The following is a 21,437-nucleotide window of genomic DNA, read 5'->3' on the forward strand; positions in this document are numbered from 1 at the left end:
CCAATACAGGGGGCCCAGGTTTGATCCCTGGTCGGGGAACTAGATCCTGCACACACGCCGCAACTAGGAGTCTGCATGCCATAACTAAGTGTCCCCATGCTGCAACTAAGAGTCCACGTGCCGCAACTAAGACCTGGCCCAGCATGCATGCATGCATGCATGCATGCATGCATAAACAAACAAACAAACAAACAAACAAACAGGGCTTCCCTGGTGGTGCAGTGGTTAAGAATCTGCCTGCTAATGCAGGGGACACGGGTTCAAGCCCTGGTCCGAGAAGATCTCACATGCTGCGGAGCAACTAAGCCCATGTGCCACAACTACTGAGCCTGCGTTCTAGAGCCTGCCAGCCACAACTACTGAAGCCCATGCGCCTAGAGCTCATGCTCCGCAACAAGAGAAGCCATCGCAGTGAGAAGCCCGCACGCAGCAACGAAGACCCAATGCAGCCATAAATGAATGAATGAATGAATGAATGAAAATAAATAAATAAAAGATTTTATGAGACAATATAGTACTCTTCCTGAAATGCTTTCCTGAATTACTCAGCAACGGTGCTCCTTATTACATCTTGGGATGAGGTTTTTCTTGGGAGAAGACACCGCCCAGTTGGTAACAGAAAAGGGGACTTTTGAACTGCTTTCTGAAAGGAAGCCTGCAGAGTCGCCTACCCATCTGCCTGCGATGCACCACCCTGAAGTTCTTATGCTCCGGCGTTGGGGCGGCCTTGCTTCTCCTGCTTCCTGGGGAAGGCACACAAGCTTTGTCTAAGGCCTCCATGGAACAGCTTCTTCTTGGTCCTTGCGTGAGGAGACCAGGCCTTGGCTCTGGAGTCCCTCTGGGAGAAGCCACGGAAGCATGGGAAGGACTCTCTGTGGGCTGTTCCCGGGGAGGCCGGTAGAAGTCATCTTCTGAGATCCAGCTCGTGCTTTTCTATTGGGAAAGAAGTAAAGACAGGTTGTTTTTAAAAACATCTTTATTGCAAGATGGAAGAGATATGGGAACATGTGTAAAATCAACGCATTGAAAGCATGTAATTCAACAGTTTTCATGTGTTCACAGAGTTGTGCAACCATCACTACAATCTAAGTTTAGAACATTTTCACTGCTCCATAAGGAAACCTCGTACTCATCAGCAGTCACTCCCTGTTTCCGCTCAATGCCTCCAGTTCTAGGCAACCGATAACCTACTTTCTGTTTCCAGAGATTTGGCCATTTCGGACATGCATAAACGAAATTTTATAACATGCGGTCTTTTGAAACTGGCTCCTTTTCCTTAGCATGATGTTTTCAGGGTTGATCTATGTATGTTGTGGCGTGTATCAGTACTTCATTCCTTTTTATTACCGAATAGTATTCCAACGTATGGATGTACCACATTTTGCACATCCACTCATCATCAGCTGATGGACATTTGGGTTGTTTCCACTTTTTGGCAATTATGAATAATGCTGCAGGGAACCTTGACATACAAGTTTTTCTGTGGACACTCGTCTTCTATTCCCTTGGTACATACCTAGGAGTGGAACTGATGGGTCATATGATAACTATGTCGAAGTTTTGAAGAATTTCCAAACTGTTTTCCTAAGTGGCTGCACCACTTTACATTCCCACCAGCAACGTATGAGGGTTCCAATTTCTCCACCACCTCTCCATCATTTGCTATTATCTGTATTTTTGATTATAGCCATCCCGTATGGCTGTAATAAGAAATGCAATCTTATGGTTTTGATTTGCGTTTCTCTAACATCTAATGACACTGAGCATCTTTCCATGTGCTTATTGGTCATCTGTATATTTTCTTTGGAGAAAAGTCTATTCAAATCCTTTGCCCATTTTTAAATTGGTTTATTTGTTCTTTTGTTCTTGTGTTATGGGTTGAACTGTGCTCCACTCCCCAAAAAAGGTATGTTGCAACCCTAACCCTCAGTACCTCAGCATGTGACATTAGGTGACAGAATGTGGAAACAGCGTTGCTGCAAATGCAGTTAGTTAAGATGAGGTCATCCTGGGGTAGGGTGGGCCCTTCATCCAGCGTGACTGATGTCCTTGTAAGAGGAGAAAAGACACACAGAGAGAGAACACCAAGTGAAGACAGAGATACAGAGGGAGGCCACCATGTGATGACGGAGGGAGGGCCTGGAGTGATGCGTCTACAAGCCAGAGAATGCCCAGGATTGCTGGAGACACTACACGATAAGAGAAAGGCGTGGAACAGATTGTTCTTCAGAATCTCCAGAAGGAACCAATCCTGCCTGCCTTTGGATTTGGACTTCTAGCCTTCAGAATATCAGATACACTAGTTCCCCTTTATCTGTGGTTTCACTTTCTGCGGTTTCAGTTACCCACAGTCAACTGTGGTCCAAAAATATTAAGTGGAAAATTCCAGAAATAAACAATTCGCAAGTCTCACACTGCGCGCACCCTGAGTAGTGTGGTGAAATCTCGCACCATCCTTCTCCATCCCGCCTGGGCCGTGAATCATCCCTTTGTCCAGTGCATCTCACCCATTAGTCACTTAGTTAGTAGCCCTCTTGGTTATCAGATCTCCTGTCATGGTATCACAGTGCTTGTGTTCACGGAACCCTTATTTTACTTAATAATGACCCCAAAGCACAAGACTAGTGATGCTTGCAATTCGGATCTGCCAGACAAGCCGTAAAGTGCTTCCTTTAAGTGAAAAGGTGAAAGTTCTCAACTTCATAAGGAAAGAAAGAAATTATATTCTGAGGTTGCTAAGATCTACGGTAAGAATGAATCTTCTATCTGTGAGACTGTGAAGAAGGAAAAGGAAATGTGTGCCAGCTTTGCTGTCGCACCTCTAACTGCAAAAGTTATGGCCACAGCGTGTGATATGTGCTTAAAGGCATTAAATTTGTACAATAAGATATCTTTTTTCGGGGGAGGCAGGCCACATTCACATAACTCTTATTACAGTATACTGTTATACTTGTTCTATTTTATTATTAGTTATTGTTGTTAATCTTTTACTGTGCCTAATTTATAAATTAAACTTTATCATTGGTATGTATGCATAGGAAAAAATACACTATATATATAGGGCGAGGTACTATCCATGGTTTCAGGCATCCACTGGGGGTCTTGGAACGTATCCACTCAGATAAAGGGGAGCTACTGTAATACATTTCTGTAGTTTCAAGCCATCCATTTTATGGTCTTTTGTTATAGAAGCCCTAGGAAACAAATACAAGTTACAATGTTTTTTTTTATATTCTGGATACTAGGCCCTTGTCAGATACATGATTTGCAAATAATTTCTCCAATTCTGTGAGCTGCCTTTTTACTTTCTTGATGTTGTCCTTTAAGGCACAAAATTTTTTAATTTTTTTTTTTTGCCGCCACTGCTGTGGCCTCTCCCATTGCGGAGCACAGGCTCCAGACGCGCAGGCCCAGCGGCCATGGCTCACGGGCCCAGCCGCTCCGCGGCATGTGGGATCCTCCCGGACCAGGGCACGAACCCGTGTCCCCTGCATCGGCAGGCGGACTCTCAACCACTGCGCCACCAGGGGAGCCCAAAATTTTTTAATTTTGATGAAGTCCAATTTATCTATTTTTCCTTTTGTCTCTGTGCTTTTGGTATTGCACTTAAGAAACCATTGCCTAAGCCAAGGTTACAAAGATTTACTCCTATGTTTTCTGCAAAGAGGTTTACAGTTTTAGCTCTTACATTTAGGTCTGCAATCAATTTTGAGTTAATTGGTTTTTTAAAAATAATTAATTAATTATTTTTTGCTGAGTTGGGTCTTCGTTGCTGTGCACGGGCATTCTCTAGTTGCGGCAAGCGGGGGCTACTCTTTGTTGTGGTGCGCGGGCTTCTTCTCTTGCTGCAGAGCACGGGCTCTAGGCACGTGGGTTTCAGTAGTTGTGGCACGCAGGCTCAGTAGTTGTGGCTCACGGACTCTAGGGCGCAGGCTCAGTAGTTGTGGCGCACAGGCTTAGTTGCTCCGCGGCATGTGGAATCTTCCTGGACCAGGGCTCAAATCCATGTCCCCCGCGCTGGCAGGCGGATTCTTAACCATTGCGCCACCGGGTAAGTCCTGAGTTAATTTTTGTGTAGGGTGTGAGGAAGGGATCCACCTTTATTCTTTTGCATGTGGATATCCAGTTGTCCCAGCACCATTTGTTGAAGGGATGTAGGGTTTTTCAGCACTGCTTGTAGGGTTTGAGATGAGGGAGGCGTGGGTGAGCAGGACCCAGAGACCTCACTAGCTCCCTCTGCCTCTGCTGCCCACTTCTGAACAGGCTGCTGTGGCTCCAGGCAGCCAGGCCCTGGCCCTTCCCTTCTGTTGCTGTCTCTCCGAGTCTGAAGTTGCTCACTGGCTGAGGAAAGTGGGTGGGTCTGGGGTCAGGGGGCTTGTAGGAATGGACTCTGCCTCCTTTTCTTCACTATTTCAAGTGCTCCCTGCCTTTCCGTGCCTAAGTGTGGAAGAGCAGAGGTGAGGAAGCTGGCTGGGCGCCTAAGTGGCTGTCTACACAGAGGAAATGAGTCACCTGAGAGGTGGGACAGCCCAGCTGTTTTGTTAAGTGCCACCGACCTCATCCTGATGTTGCTATTTCCAACCCCTAAATTAAGACTGCCCTCCCTGCTCCCGCAGACAGGGAATGGGGGATCAGGGCTGGAGCTACACAGAACGCCCGGAAGGACTGGTTTGGACCGTTTAATCCATTCAGATGCTGCCAAAGTCCTTAAGCCAAGAGTGGCGAGTTCTGAGTCAGGAGCTTGGAGGTGAGCTGGGGGCGGGGGGGCTCACAGAGCTGGGCCTCCAGAGCTTCCTCCCCAAACCCTCAGATTGGCAGGTGCTTCCTTCTGCCAGTGACAGGACAACGTGTCAATCAGGGTGACTGCTAGGGACCATTTACAACTCAGGATTCGGAACAAAGCCTGTCTAAGTCATCATGACCCAGGGGAACTCCCCAGGGAAAATGGGCTGGAGGAGCAATCACATGGCTGTCCAGGCAGCCTCCTGGAGCCTGGCACACACACCTGGGAAACCCTGCAACGCTGCAGCCCCGGATAATGGCCCTAATGGGAGAGACCACTCTCCCTTAAGGCTCAGCTCAGGGGTCATCCATCGCCCTCTCCTGGAAGCTGTCCTTACTCACCCTCAGCCTACACCCCCTCCTACCCACCCCCAGCTGGGTTAGGGACCCCTTCTGGGCTCCCACGGCATCCTGTGTTTACCCCCATCCTGGCACCTACAAAGCTGTTTGGAATGGTCATCCATCTTTGTGCCTGGCACAGAGTTATAAAAGATGAGGGAATACACCTTGACTATCCAAATATCTTTAACATAAAATAACAAGGATGGGGTGAGGAAACAAGGAAGGAGACAGATGTGGATTTTGAGATGGTGTATGCTCACTGGTGAGGGCCTCTCTCTCCCTGGAGGAGAGGGAGACTGCTAGGAAATGTTCACACACCTGGTCCAGTGGCCACAGGCCGGCCACCAGGAAGTGATACTCTAGGGAAAACCTTTTGTTCTCTTAAGCAATAGAGAAAAACAGCAGGAATACTGGGTCCTTGGAGCTTCTGCACATGGGCCTGGACTGAGCTCTGCGGCTGTGCCCCCCTCCAGGACCCCCAGTTATTACACAGAGCGGGGGAGAGGGCGGCACACCACTGTTTCCCCTCCCCCCCCAACCTTCCTGCCTCCTGCTCACTCAGGGTCCCATATCTGGCCCGTTCCCTGCCCCTTTAACAGTGGGGGGAAATCACCAATGACAAAGGATCTAAGCCAGAGCAGCACCTGCCGCCAGGACCCAAGACAGAAGAATGCCACTTGGAGTTACTACAGGGACCAGGACACTGTGTACAACAGCTAAATCCCAGAGAGGGGTCTGGCAGAGGAGTGAGATGTCAGGTCTCTGGACCCCTTTCAAAAAATCCCTTTTGTTCAGTCTGTCCTCATTATGTCAGGCCAAGGGACTGCCTGTACCCCCTCCTGGGGGAGGAGACCACATGCCAGAGGCCAGTGGTCCATGAGGGCAGTGATTAGGGCCAAGTCTTAGAATTCAGACTGTCCTCTGGGAGTTAAACTGAGAAACCAACTCACGACCTTCCGGATGCCACAAAGGCAGAGTCACCCTAGTTTCCCCACTCCTGTCCTTCCCAGCACTTATCACAAGTGTAATTATGATGCAGATAGTTATTTGTCTAACATAGTGTCTGTCCCCAAGGAGCAGAACCTTTGTCCTGTTCCATCGCTGTACCAAGTGTAGTGCTTGGTCCATAGCTGGGGCTTTTAATTACGTTAATTAAAAACAAATTTTTAAAGAAAGACTGAATGGCTCTCGGGATTATAAAACTTGATAGTGACTCCCTCCCCCCCATAAAGTGTCAGATAAATAGCAGTGACTAAATGACAGAAGCATAGAAAGATGAGAATCGCAGGGGCAGCACTGTGACTATCTCCTGAGAAGGGAATGGACGGACGCACAGCTCCCCTCTAGAGACAGACTCCGGGAGGGGCGAGCATCCAAGGTTCTCACGCTGAACTCGGCACACCGTGCTTCGATTCCACGGTCCCCAAGCAACGCTGCAGCAACCAGACTCCCCTGATGCCGGCCAGGAGGTGGAGGGTGACCTGGTCAGACCAACCTGCCCGCCCCAAGCACCTGGTGGAGCACTTCTCAGTGTAAACTTACAAGCTGGCATCTCGGGAGTCTCTGGACAATTTGAGAACTATTCACTGATATCTATGCTTTCCCAGGTACAGTGCTCAGAGCTGACAATATAGAAGTGAACGTGGGACTTCCCTGGTGGCGCAGTGGTTAGGACTCCACGCTCCCAATGTAGGGGCCCCGGGTTTGATCCCTGGTTGGGGAACTAGATCCTGCATGCATGCCACACATGCTGCAACTAAAAACCCCACATGACACAATGAAGACCCCGCGTGCCACAATTAAGACCCGGTGCAGCCAAAGTAAATAAATAAATAAATAAAATTTAAAAATTAAGAACTTCTGTTCAACAAAAGATACCATTAAGAGATTTAAAAGGCCAGCCATAGACTGTAAGAAGATATTCGCTATATACATATATTTTTCTCCAGTAAAAGACACATCCACAGTATATAAAGAGCCCCTACACATCAATAAGGAAAACACATACAACTCAATTTAAGAATGAGACAATTGTAGTGAGGTGGATGGACCTAGAGTCTGTCATACAGAGTGAAGTAAGTCAGAAAGAGAAAAACAAATACTGTATGCTAACACATATATATGGAATCTTAAAAAAAAAAGTGGTTCTGAAGAACCTAGGGGCAGGACAGGAATAAAGACGCAGACGTAGAGAATGGACTTGAGGACACGGGGAGGGGGAAGGGTAAGCTGGGACGAAGTGAGAGAGTGGCATGGACTTATAAATACTACCAAATGTAAAATAGATAGCTAGTGGGAAGCAGCCACATAGCACAGAGAGATCAGATCGGTGTTTTGTGACCACCTAGAGGGGTGGGATAGGGAAGGAGGGAGGGAGATGCAAGAGGGAGGAGATATGGGGATGTATGTACATGTATAGCTGATTCACTTTGTTATAAAGCAGAAACTAACACACCACTGTAAAGCAATCATACTCCAATAAAGATGTTAAAAAAAAAAGAATGAGACAATGACTTTAAAGGATACTTCCACAAAGCAAATGAAAAGGTATCAATATCATTAGTCATCAGCGAAATGCAAATTAAAACCACGGTGAGATACCACTACACACCTACTAGAGTGGCCAAAATGTAAAAGATTGATAATACCATTGACTATGATAAATAGCAATGAAAATGCTCATATATCGCTACTGTGAGTATAAGTTAGCACAAGCACTTTAGAAAACCGTTTGGCAGTATCTATTAGAGCTAAACATATGTCTACCCAGTGACCTGGCAATTCCATTCTTAGATGTACACCCAGAAATGAGTACACAGGTTCACTGAAAGGCAAGTACAAGAATGCTCACAGGGTTTCCCTGGTGGTGCAGTGGTTGAGAGCCCGCCTGCCGATGCAGGGGAACACGGGTTCGTGCCCCGGTCTGGGAAGATCCCACATGCCGCGGAGCGGCTGGGCCCGTGAGCTATGGCTGCTGAGCCTGCGCGTCCGGAGCCTGTGCTCCGCAACGGGAGAGGCCACAACAGTGAGAGGCCCGCGTACCACAAAAAAATAAAAATAAAAAAAGTCTGTGACAACTGTAATCTGTTAAAAAAAAAAGAAAAGAATGGGCAAATGTTTTGAATGGACATTTCTCCAAAGAAAACACACAAATGGCAATAAGCATTTAGATGAAAAGATGCTCAATATCATTAGTCATCAGGGAAATGCAAATCAAAACCATAATGAGACACCACTTGTCACCCACTAGGATGGCTATAATAAAAGCAAAAACAAAAAAAACAGACAGTAAGAACTGTTGGTGGGGATGCAGAGGAATGCACTGCTGGTTGAAACATAAAACAAGGCAGCGGCTCTTGGCAGTTCCTCAGAAGGTTAAATATAGTTACCATATGAGCCCAAAATTCTACTTCAAGGTATGCATCCAAAAAAGTTAAAAACATATGCCCAAGCAAAAAATTATACATGAATGTTCACAGTAGCGTTATTCATCATAGCCAAAAAGTAGGAAAAACGCCAATGTTCATTAACTTATTAATGGATAAATAAAATGGGATACATCCATCTAATGAAATCTACAATGGGATACTGCTCAGCAAGGAGAAGGAATGAAGTACTGACGCAGGCCACAACGTGGATGAAACATTTTGCTAACTGAAAGAAGCCATCACAAATGTCACCTATTATATGATTCCATTTATGTAAAATGTCCAGAACAGGCAAATCTATAGATGAAGGAGATTAATGGTTACCAGGGGTTGAGCGGGGTGAGGTAGGAGGGGAAAGGGACAGGAGTGATTGCTAATGGGTAGGGGGTTTCTTTTATGGGAGATGGAAATGTTTTAAAATTAGACTGTGGTGATGGTTGTACAAATCTGTGAATATACTAAAACAAATTGAATTATACACTTTAATTAGGTAAATTGCATGGTATGTGAATTATATCACAATAAAGGTGTTAAAAAAAGAGAGTGGAGGGCTTCCCTGGTGGTGCAGTGGTTGGGAGTCCGCCTGCCAATGCAGGGGACATGGGTTCGTGCCCCGGTCCGGGAGGATCCCACATGCCGCAGAGCGGCTGGGCCCGTGAGCCATGGCCGCTGAGCCTGCGCGTCCGGAGCCTGTGCTCCACAACGGGAGGGGCCACAGCAGTGAGAGGCCCGCGTACCGCAAAAAAAAAAAAAAAAAAAAAAGAGAGTGGATAAGCCTCTTCTATAGTCTATTTCATGGCGCTGGCCCATCCTGAATTATAGGATCTGGAAGCCACAGGCCAAAGGAGAGATGTGTGTGGATGGAACTGAAAGAGCAAGACTATATCCCCAACACAAGCCCTAGACAGCAGCTAGGATGAGCTCTGGGTTTTATGTGTCTGTGTCCACGTGCACTCCAATTCCTACTTCTGCTTTTCATGACCCAAGAACAAATGTGAAATGGCACTAGAGCTTGGGTTCACAGCTTGACTACTGCTTCCCGGGGCCCACAGTTCCAGCCTCTACCCTTGGGGCCCTCTCCAGGACAGTCCCAGGGCTGGCTTCCTCCAGTCATCAACACACTGGATTGGCTTATTCTAGAACAGCGCTGTCCCACAGAAATACAATGTAAGCCACATAAGTCACCTTAAATGTTCTAGTGGCCACATTTAAAAAAAACAGGTGAAATTTAATAATATATTTTATTTAAAGTACATATTTTAAATGTTTTCATTTTAACATGATCAATAACCAAATTATGAATGACACATTTTACATTCTTGTTTTCCTACTAAGTCTTCAAAATCCAGTGTTTATTTTACTCAGCTTATCTCAATTTGGACGAGCCATGTTTTAAGTGCTCCAGAGCCACATGTGGCTAGTGGCTGCCCAAGTGGACAGTGCAGCTCGAAATCTGGTTCGTGTTGCAAAATGAGTATTTTCAAAGCCTGGTGCTTTATGAAAATGTTAATTTAATAATAACAAGTACTGAGGAGGAAACCAAAGCTCAGTGAGGTGAAGTGCCTCGCCTAAGGGCATAAGGGCATAAGGGCATAACCCCTGAGTGGCAGGGGTTAAGAGAAGAGAGTCTGCAGTTGGGTGAGAATTAGCTTCTCCACAGGGCCCATGTGCAGATGACAGGAGACACCCATGGGAAGAGATGGGCGCACAGCCTGGCTCACATCCACCACTCACACCCCAAATCACCACAATGCTGTTAATACCAAACCATGCAGGGCGAGAGGCTCAGGGGGAAAAGGCAGAGACCACTCGGGGTCACTAGCTGAAGAAACCCTGCACCGCCTCTGAGACATGAACCAAGACCCCCCAAAAACACCCAGCTTGTACCACTCACCGGACTGGTGGGTGAGGGAACCACAAGGCTCAGCCGAGGTCCATCCTCCTCCGGAGGCTTCCGCTGGCCACTTCCTTGGCCGACTGCTCTGGTCGCCTCCCTCACAGGACTAGGAGGCTGCTGGCCTGCAGTGCTCCCCGAAGGGACAGCTTGGGCACTGCCTGGCTGTGGCCAGCCCAGGGCGCCAGGTGCCTGGGGAAGCGGCTCCTGCTTGCGGTCCCCATCTCGAGTCCCAGGGGATGCTTGGGCGGGGCGGGGCTCTGCAGGTACCTCAAAGTGCAGGGGTGTGCTGGTGTCCAGGCCGCGGAGGGCCAGCAGGGCCTGCAGCGTGGGAACCTCCGCTTCTTGGCTCAGTCTGTTGGTTGGCACAGAGTTTACCTGGGCTTTGCTGAATTCCGACAACACCCTGGAAGTTTTTAAACAAAGAAACCTGTGTGATGGGGTTGTCAGCTGGAATGCCCAAGGCTAAGTGGAAAACTGCTGTTTTGTGATTGAACAAAAAACAAAAGAAAACAATCCCCAACCCCTTAATCATCGCTGTGCTCCCAGCTCACACACACAGACACTCCCACCAAAGTTGCTCCCCAGCTCACAAAGCAGAGGAAAGGACTAGAGGCAAATGGGAACTGACAGCCTTTCACCCTCTGAACAGGCTAACTGTGGGCCTGAAGAGTCGGCTCAGCCAAACAGCTGTGTGGCCGGTCCCTGCCCCAAGGCGACCTCAGCAGTGCCTCGGTGAACAGCATGTCTCAGAGCTGGGCTCCAAGACTCCGCTCCCTGGGACACGGGCTTGGGTGAAGTGAGGACGCGCTTTGTTCCTGGAACAGTAACTGGGCAGCAGGGTCGGGGTGAGGGGCTGGGTGTGGATCCAGAGAAGCCTCAAATCCCCAGAAGCTGCTGCTGGAGCACGGTGCATACAAGCTGTGCAGTGTGTGTGCCCGTGTACACGGGGATGTGTTCCTGATGGGACTGGCACTTTCTGCCCCTCAGTGGTGAGTCTGGGGCCGGGGGAGCCAATGTCACTGCCTTTGTGTACACACACACACACACACACACACACACACACACAGTTCTGGGACTTCTGGAATGTGCACTGGCTAGTGGCTGCTCCTCCCTCCCTCGCCTGAGGCTTCCGAGAACCCAAGTTCTGTTTCTGAAGTAAACCTATTAGCTGTCTCCACCTCTGCTTATGAATCCAGTGAGGACATCAAGGGCAAATGCAGGTTCTGGTGGCAAGAAAGCTGTCCGGAGCCCAAGAGATCTCACAATAGCACGTATCTGCCCTAATGGCTTAGACTGGGTGCAGAAGACACATCAAACTCCCCTTAATGCGGTTATGGAAAAGAGGATTTTAGAACTCTAGTTTTCATCTGATTGTCTTCTAGGTGAGCTCTGCTCTTATTTACACCATCATAACCCCAAACAACATTTTAAGACATTTTAGACAAGAAGAGGTGACCAACCCATGCATTTCTGGGCAACTGATTTTCAACAGAGGTGCTGAGACATTTCAATGGGGAAAGAATAGTCTTTCAACAAATGGTGCTGGGATAAGTGAATAGTTCCATGAAAAAGAATAAAGTTCACAATGTGAACATTATGTTCATGGACTTAATTTCCTTATCTGGAAAATGGATGTGGCATCAGCACCCATCTTTTATGACTGTGACAAAGATTAAGTGACATAATACAGGTAAAGTGCTTAGCACAGTGTCTGGCACAAAGTGATCAATAAATGTTAACCTCATTATCACTGATAAGACTGCTTAGCCTCCGTGTACACAAACATAAACATGTAAGGAAAGGAACAGATTTACTGAAAATACTCACTAGCATTACCAAAACAGTTATCAATTAGAAGTGAATGCTAACTTATAAGAAAGATTTTAATGACAAGCGTAGACTGGGTGTTAGAATAAGTGAGTGACTTAATGCTTAGAGAAATGTCACCAAACAGCAAGAAGCTTGTGTGATTAATTTGAGCTTCTGTCAAATCAAAACCAAGGTCAAGGGGAATTCCTTGGCAGTCCAGTGGTCAGGACTCTGCACTTCCATTGAAGGGGGCACGGGTTCAATCCCTGGTCAGGGAACTAAGATCCTTCAAGCTGCAGGCACGGCCAAAAAAACCCAAAATAACAAAAAACCCAGGTCAAGGTAAAATGCAGCTCACAGAGCTTCACCAGAATTGGTGAAGGACCCAGTGAGAATAAGAGAGACACGTACATCAAGTGGAAAAAAGGGCTAGAGATGAGATTTTGAAGGAAAGGCAAAAGAAAGAACAGTTTTAAAAATTTTGAGGAAAATGAAACATAGCAATGAAACTGGGGGAGAAAGAAAAAAGGAAAAGAAATGAAACTGAAACCACTACAGTCCTTCCACTTTGGTCTGGTTCAGGGCCGTGTTTCCCAAAACCTTTCTATTCGAAAATTGTTTTTTTTTTTTTGGCTGTGCCGCCCAGCATGTGGGATCTTTAGTTCCCCGACCAGGGACTGAACCCAGGCCCCTCCTGCATTGGAAGTGCAGAGTCTTTAACCACTGGACTGCCACGGAAGTCCTCTATTCGAAAATTTTTAAACTTTGTGCTTTCATTTAGAGAACAATCTGGAAAAAAAGTATATGTATTATAAATACTTATGTATGAAGTAAATTAAAAGCATGGCCTGGAGAATCTGAATGGCCACCTTATAAAGTACCCCTGACAAGTGATCCTGAGCCTGCGGTTTTCCTGAACATGCGGACTATTGTGTTGGTGATACACAGTACTATTTGGCAGTCAAGGGCCACTAATAAAAGCAAAGAGGGCTTCCCTGGTGGCGCAGTGGTTGAGAGTCTGCCTGCTGACGCAGGGGACGTGGGTTCGTGCCCCGGTCCGGGAAGATCCCATATGCCGCGGAGCGGCTGAGCCAGTGAGCCATGGCCACTGAGCCTGCACGTCCGGAGCCTGTGCTCCACAACGGGAGAGGCCACAACGGTGAGAGGCCCGCGTACCGCAAAAAAAAAAAAAAAAAAAAAAAGCAAAGAGGTGGGCTGCACATGCTAAGAATCATTTCCCCCAAGGGAAGGCCTCATTACAATGACCTCTGACAAATATTACCAACCAAGGTTTTGCAGCAGTGTATGTGAGGACAAGCAGTAGGAGAACGGATGCGACAGGTACACAGTAGTAAAATGACACCACCCAGTGAGCATGCATGCTGCGTCAGGCACTGCTCTAAGCATCTGACAGATCTAAATTCATTTCATCTCCCCAGCATTCCTTTGAAGCATTCTTATCCCCATTTTACAGATGAGGACATCAAGGTCAGAAAGGTTGACTAACTTGCCCAAGATGGCAAAGCTGGTTGATGGAGGGCTCAGGCAGTCCGGCTCCTGAGACCACACTTTTTACCACTAGACTGTACCTATGTGTGATATAATTATAATTATAATTCAGACCCAATGAATACAAAAGAAGCTGTGTGGGACAGTCGATCCTCTCTTCACAAGGCAAACTGTAATTTGGCTTCTGCAAAACATTAATAAGTTTCACTTGGAATGTTATGGGTTTTGCGCTTCATGTTTAATTTGTAGATTTTTTCTTTTTTTTTTTGGCCGCACAGAGAGGCTTGTGGGATCTTAGTTCCCCGACCAGGGATTGAACCTGGGCTCGGGCAGTGAAAGCGCAGAGTCCTAACCACTGGAGCACCAGGGAATTCCCAGTTTGTAGATGTTTTGACTTTATAGTTGTAAGAGTTTTAAGCACAACGTGTTTATGCCTAATTTTAAGTTATATACATTTAAGTAACACAACAATTTAAGCAAACTCTTACGTGTTGGTGAGAATCTTTACCCTTAAAACATATACTCTAAGAAATGCTGGTCTCTGTGAATGCTCCAAGACAAACTTCCAGCCCAGCTCTAAGAATGATGGTGCTGGCTGTGTGCTTGTGTGTGTGTGTGCGTGTGTGTGTGCGCACGCACACATGTGTGTGTGTGTGCGTGTGTGTGTGGTGTCTGCCGCTTCCTCACATCACTGTCCAGTGTTGGTCTGTACATCCTGACCCTCTTCCCTTGAGTTCCCCTGGAATACCCAGGACAACATTTCCCATGCAGGGTGGATGGTCACTGATTCAGTGACCTTAAGCTGGAATTTTCCAATCACAAGACTCATGAAAGATAAAGGCAAGGCACATGACAAAGAGAAGGCTGGCTGGTCTGCAGGAGGAGGGAGAGACAACCAAGGGCTAAGACAGGTGACTGAGCCTCAGTCACGCCACGGGCCCAGCCATCTCTGGGGCGGGGGCTGCTCCTTCCCAGCACGTTATATCTAATCCTTCCGTTTGACATGTGAAAATTCTATCTGATGTGCTCGATGTTCGGAGGCCATTTCTGGGACCTACCAGACATTCTTATGTGTGCATCTCACTCATGGGTATCTCACTTGATTCTCAAACAGCCCTATGAGGGAATTTCCATTTTGAAGATGAAGAAACAATAAAATAGGTAACTAATAAGGACCTATTGTATAACACAGGGAACTCTACTCAATATTCTGTAATGACCTATATGGGAAAAGAATCTAAAAATGAGTGGATATAAGTATATGTATAACTGAATCACTTTGCTGTACAGCAGAAACTGAAACAACATTGTAAATCAACTCTAGTCCAATAAAAATTAAAAAAAAGAAAAAGAAAAAGATGAAGAAACAGAACCTCAAAAAGAGTTAGCCATGTACGAGACATTACTGGGCTTGTAGGTGGTGGAATGGGGCTTGAAACTAGATCTGCTCCAGGGCCAGTCCATGACACCCAATCCTGGTGTGATTCCCACACCGGGTGGGAGCCCTGTAAAGACCTGAACCAAGGTGGGGGGAAGGGTGGGGAACAGCAGGAGTGGAAAGGTCCTAAACACAGCTGATGCAACACAGGTCCTACTACAGGAAATGCTCCAGAGACGGCTACCATTTTTTACCTATGAGACGAGCAAATTTCCAAAACTCTGATGATACCTTCTGTTGACAAGGCTGAGAGGACACAAGCACAACCCTGATGGAGTGCAAATAGGCAATATCTGTGAAAATTACAAATTAATTTATTCCTTGGCTCAGCAATTTTGCTTCTGGGAATTTACTGAACAGAGATAGCTTGCGTAGGCCTAAAGGACCACATACACAGGTTATTTATAGAAACACTGAACTCCAAAGTCCATTAAACTCAGGGCTGATTCAATGAACTAGGGTACATTCATACAATGGAAAAATCTGTAATAGGAAAAAAAAAAAAAAGAAGCTCTGATATGAAAAGATCTCCCAAACAAGGTATAGAGTAATGTATTTACAATTTATACTAGCTTTCGTGGAAAGAAGGGAATAAGAAATAAGAAAGATAATAACCTATAAGGGAAAAGAATCTGCAAAACAATATATTTATATATATATAACAATATGTTATATATTTATTTATTTATATATATTATATATATAACATATTTATATATATGTATAAATAACTGGATTACTGTGCTGTACACCTGAAATTAACACATTGTAAATCAACTATACTTCAATTTAAAAAAAAAGAAAGAAGAAAGAAAATTTTAAAATTTGTACATTCATATTTGTTATAGATGCATTTAGAAACTGGAAAAATATGCAAGAAATTAATAATTATGGTTACATAAATAGAGTGGGAAAGACTTTTCACTGTATATATTTTAGATTTTTTTAAACTATAAAAATATATCATCGGGCTTCCCTGGTGGCGCAGTGGTTGAGAGTCCGCCTGCCGATGCAGGGGACGCGGGTTCGTGCCCCGGTCAGGGAGGATCCCACATGCCGCGGAGCGGCTGGGCCCGTGAGCCATGGCCGCTGAGCCTGCGCGTCCGGAGGATGTGCTCCGCAACAGGAGAGGCCACAACAGTGAGACGCCCGCGGACCGCAAGAAAAAAAATATATATATATATATAATCTATTCAAAAATTAATGTTAAAAAGCCTGAAGGAAGGAAGGCTCTGGCCAGGCTCCCTTCTCTAGTCAAGTTCATCACTTCACGTCCTCCTCCTCCACACACTTGCTCGTCCCCATTTGCCTGCCACCCCCGTCCTGGCATCACTCAGGTTTTGTGTCCCCCAGAAGGTCTTCTGTGAGGTCCCAGAAGATCACCCTTATGCACTGTGCTTCACTGCACTTTTTTTGGGAAGTGGTACATAGAGCTCTGAGCTATAAGTTTCCTTCTCTCTAGATGAAGACGACAATAATATTTCACACTACATCTCAGAGAGATTAAATAACTTGTCACAGGTCACCAGGCCAGAGCTGGCGCTGGAACCACCTCTGAGCCCCATCTAGATGCGTTCTCCCCACTGGCCCCGGTCTGCCTGAAGGTACAGCCCCCAGCAATTCCAGTCCCCGGGGGAGAGTCCCTGCCCCCTTCGTCTGTCTTTGCGCCCTAACAGAGTTCCGTGCTCAGTGACAGGCAATCACATGCCCCAGGCAGGGAGGGAGGGCAAGAGGAAGAGACGGGAGGAAGGAGGAGAGGAAGGGGTGGGGGAGGGGTACTCACTCTTGCAGAGACGGGTCCGAATCGTCAGCATTTGCCGTCCCCAGGTCTGAGTCGCAGGACATGGGCTCCTCGGAACGGTCTGGACTCTTGGAGCCATTCTCTTGGAGCAGGCAGCTGTCAGAGTTGAGGCTGCAAGAGAGCTGGGACGAACTGGCCGTGTCCAGACTGAGGGAGGAGGCCGTGAGCCCCCTGTTCCGTCGGATCTTATGGCCCGAGTGCTGGACCTCGATGTCCTCCGAGCCTGAGGAATGGGAGATGGAATCCAGGGACTCCTTCCGCTGTAGTTCCGCTCCAGAGGTAGTAAAGGGGTCGAGCTCCGAGAGCGGGCAGAGACCGGAGAGGGCCAGCGGGGTGAGCGTCCACTCGTTTAGGATGGCAGACTTGTAGGAGAGCTCGAAGGACAGGGACGTCAGGCCCTGCAGGAAGCTCAGGAGGAACTCGCCCTCCTCGGCGTCACGCAGCAGGGCCGTGGGCTGGTAGTACTCGCACAGGCGGGCCTGCTCCTGCAGCAGCAGCTTCAGGTAGCACTCCATGAGGCCGTCATTGAGCGCCAGCCGCAGCCAGGCCCGGCAGCGGCCCACGTCCGTGCTCACGAAGATCAGGTGCTCCAGTTCCGAGATGATGTGTCTGGGAAGGCGGAGGACACACGTGTTTCAAGAAACAACTCCAAATCACGGACATGTCATTTTATCCACTGGTTAGCAACAGCCAGTAACAACGACCGCAAATATACAGGCATGAAAAGTTCCTGGATAACAGCGTTCAAAGGGGAATTTAGAAAGGTTCAGCTCTAAACCCCCAACTTTTTTACATTTAGTGTCATGAAGGATTGTTGCCATTTTCATGACAACTACGCGTCCGGCCCCTGACATCATCTGCTCATCCAGGACATGTCTGCTAAGCCCCTAAATTTTAGGTTGAGGTCCTTGGAGCTGTGAAGACAGAGGGTAAAGTCATGGTCCCTACCCTCGGTCCGGGAAACCGCCTTTCAAGGGCATATTGAGGTGAGCCCTGTTGTTAGCAGAGCTGGGGTGAGGGCTGGGTGATCACCTCTGGGTTGGAGTAAGAAAAACGCCACAGAAGAGGGTAGTATCTGAGCTGGGCCTTGAGGGACTACAAGAGGCAAAGATGGATGGAGAACCTTTGAGGCACAAGGGGCTGACGGAGAAAAAAGCATAAAGGGTAGGAAAGCAACAGACTGTAACAGGAGTGGGGAGCGCTCCAGTTACAGCACAGGGACGAAGAGTGGGTGATTGGGTTGCAAAGCCAGGTAATGCAGGGCCTTGAGTATCAAACGGGGGAGGCAAAGCGGGGCGACGCTCCCCACACCTGGCTGTGCATCCGAATCACCTGGGGAACTACGTTAGGATACAGGTGCCAGGGCCCCAGCCAAGTGAAGCAGACCCCAGGCTGGCGTTTGGGAGCCTGTGGGCTACAGGTTTTTGCTCAGGAAAGTGACGTGCTCGCAGCTATGCAGACTTCAGGGTGGGGTGCTCCTACCCAACCCGACCTCACGTGTACCAAACTCAGCTCCTGAATGCCTCGGTCTGATGTAAATGTCCCTCCTCTGACTACTGCCATCCCCTGCGCATGTCTCCTCCACGGGAGTGCAGACCGCACTCTGCAGAACCCAGTGATGGAGCTCCGGTCAGCTTAAGCTCAGTAAATGTTGGCTGACTGACCAAAGGAAAGACAGAATGAGATAAGGGGGGCAATTAGAAAGGCACTGCCACCCAGGAGTCAGGTAAGAGCCTGAGATAGGGCAGCGGCAGTAGCACGGGAAGGAAGATTAGAGACTGACAAAGGCACCTTCGGGCAGGAGGTGGCATTTAATAGCCCCGAGAGGCACAGTGTCAGCTGCCGGCTCCAAAGCCCAGGAGGTTCAGGGCAGGGCCAGCAAGACAAGTGTCTCAGAGCACACATTCAGAGGCTCTAGCTGGATGCCACTCTTCTTAAAAAAAAAAGAAACAAACCCTACCTTTTGTACTTGTACCTTGTTACAAGTATGATACGTAGCACAGATGTGCAAACATCCTAAGGCAGGGTCAGCAAACTTCTGGCAAGGGCCAGACAGGAAAGATTTCAGGCTCTGCAGCCCGCACAACCTCTGTTGCAACTACCGAACTTGCCAGCGGGTGGTACAAAGAAGGCTCCTGCTCTTGCTCAGGGCGCCCAGCCCAGGGGCTCGACGCTGCCCCAGGCCATGGTCTGAGGGGCTCACTGAGCCCTGGTCTAACATCCCCCCCCAACCCCGCTTGGTCCACCATCTCCTCTCCGGGACACAGGGCTCTCTGTGTCTCTCCTGCACAGCTGGAGGGAAGAGCCCAGCGTCCCAGACTCCGAAGCTCCCCCGACATGAACCGCCTCCACCCCCCGCCCCGCTGCCCCCAGCAGCTCTCACTTGTGGGTGACAGCTTTCAGGAGGGGCCAGAAGACGGGCTGAGGCAGAGGATTCTGGTGGGCACTCTTCTTTCTTTTCCCTCCGGCCTCGGCTCGGATGTGCTTGGTGTGCAGGCCGTGGATGAAGACGGCTTCCAGGGCGCTGCACATGCTGTTGGCATCTCCGTCTTCGCTTGTGACCACTGTGTCCAAGGACACGTACTGCTTCTGCAGTGCCTTCACGGAGCCCACTAGCTTCTTCTTGATGACCTGGGTGGCGCCAGACATAACACAGGCCTTTAGAGGCTCCTGTGGCGACCCCTGCAATGTGACTCTTCCTGTGGCCAAACACATGGGTCCACACGCATGCACAAATCTACCTATCTGTGTAGCAAAATGAGTACAGGCTAACGGTAGAAAATAAAAGAGAAAGCAGAGAGAAGAAAAGGAAAATCGCCCCAAGATGTGTTCTTAGTTTTTGCAAAGATACGTGTGTTTTTAAAATTTCTTTGTTTCCTATTTTTTATTTACTTATTTATTGGCCGCACGGAGAGGCTTGCGGGATCTTAGTTCCCCGACCAGGGACTGAACCCGGCCCACGGCGGTGACAGCGCTGGGTCCTCACCACTGGACTGTCAGGGAAATCCCTGTTTGTTTTTTAAACCAAACTTCAGTGAGCTGATAGCCATATAAACCTTGTGTTTAAATACTGGCTCCATCAGAGTTACAGCTATGGGAGCTTGGGTAATCCATCTAGGGCAGGGGTGAAGCTTTCCACCTTAATCACATGACCAACATTCCACTGAGAGTCAACAAGTTAAGAGGCAAAAAGTGCTGCTTTAGTACAATAAAAATACCCAGAAACAGGAGCACGGTTTACATGAAGAAAGATCCTAGACCTGGCAGTCAGAGCCTGGGTTTAGTCTCAGCTCTGTCAGTCACCAGTTGGGTCACCTCAGATATTTCACTTAACCTCTCTGAGCCTTAACTTTCCCATCTGTTAAATGGAAATAATACTTGGTGATTTACAGCTGGGGGTATTACTCTTTGAAGGTAGGACTAGTTTTTTATTCATCCTTGTGCCCTCAACAATGGGCCTGGTTCCTGGCACATGTACTCAGTAAATGTTTGCTAAATGAATAAATTATAAAATATACATAAACTCCTTTGAAAATACAGAGTTAAGATCGTTCTATCATAATATAAGTACATATGTCAAAATTACCTAAGGGTTTGGAAAAGGACTGGAAGGGACTGCAGAAAAACTGGTTTGAATTATTAGGTGATAGGATTATGGACAAATATTTCACTGTTTCATTTTTATTTTAGCCAACACAATTAATGTTAATGTTCTTTGAAAAGTTAAAATGTTCCTTTTTTATCTGTCTTTTTTTTTTTCTTTTTTTTTTGCGGTACGTGGGACTCTCACTGCTGTGGCCTCTCCCGTTGCAGAGCACAGGCTCCGGACGCGCAGGCTCAGTGGCCATGGCTCACGGGCCCAGCCGCTCTGCAGCACGTGGGATCTTCCCAGACCGGGGCACGAACCCGTGTCCCCTGCATCGGCAGGCGGACTCTCAACCACTGCGCCACCAGGGAAGCCCCCCTAAATGTTCCTTTTTTAGAACAGCTTTAATGAGACATAATTTACATATCATAAAATTCACTCATTAAAATACACAGCTCAGTGGTTTTTAGTACATTCACAGAATTGTGCAACCATTTCCGCTATCTAATTTTAGAACATTTTCATGACCCCCAAAAGAAACCCTGCACCTATTAGCAGTCACTCACTATTACCCTCTCTCCCAACCCTTGGCAACCACTGATCTACTTTCTGTCTCTATGGATTTGCCTATTCTGGACATTTCTTATAAATGGAATCATATGATATGCAGCTTTTTGCGTCTGACTTCACTTAGCGCGTTTTCAAGTTTGTCTGTGTTGTAGCATATACCAGTCCTTCATTCCTTTTTATTGCCAAATAATATTCCATTGCATGGATATATCACATTTTATTTATCTATTCATCGATTAATAGATATTTGGGTTGTTTCCACTTTTTGGCTACAA

The 21,437-nt window shown here is 47.4% G+C and overlaps 1 protein-coding gene across 1 annotated transcript in view; it reads right to left on the reverse strand.

Moving 5' to 3' along the window:
* Positions 1 to 21,437, reverse strand: part of PLEKHM1 (pleckstrin homology and RUN domain containing M1) — a gene marked incomplete at both ends in the record, with an annotated part of 38,311 nt that overhangs the window by 15,732 nt on the left and 1,142 nt on the right. The window contains 4 exon segments of the mRNA XM_079726384.1: positions 672 to 933; positions 10,447 to 10,852; positions 16,989 to 17,615; positions 19,390 to 19,637. Coding sequence (XP_079582510.1) covers positions 672 to 933; positions 10,447 to 10,852; positions 16,989 to 17,615; positions 19,390 to 19,637 — 1,543 coding nt within the window.

This window comes from Hyperoodon ampullatus, assembly GCF_949752795.1.
Source record: "Hyperoodon ampullatus genome assembly, chromosome: 19".
Lineage (NCBI taxonomy): Eukaryota > Metazoa > Chordata > Mammalia > Artiodactyla > Ziphiidae > Hyperoodon > Hyperoodon ampullatus.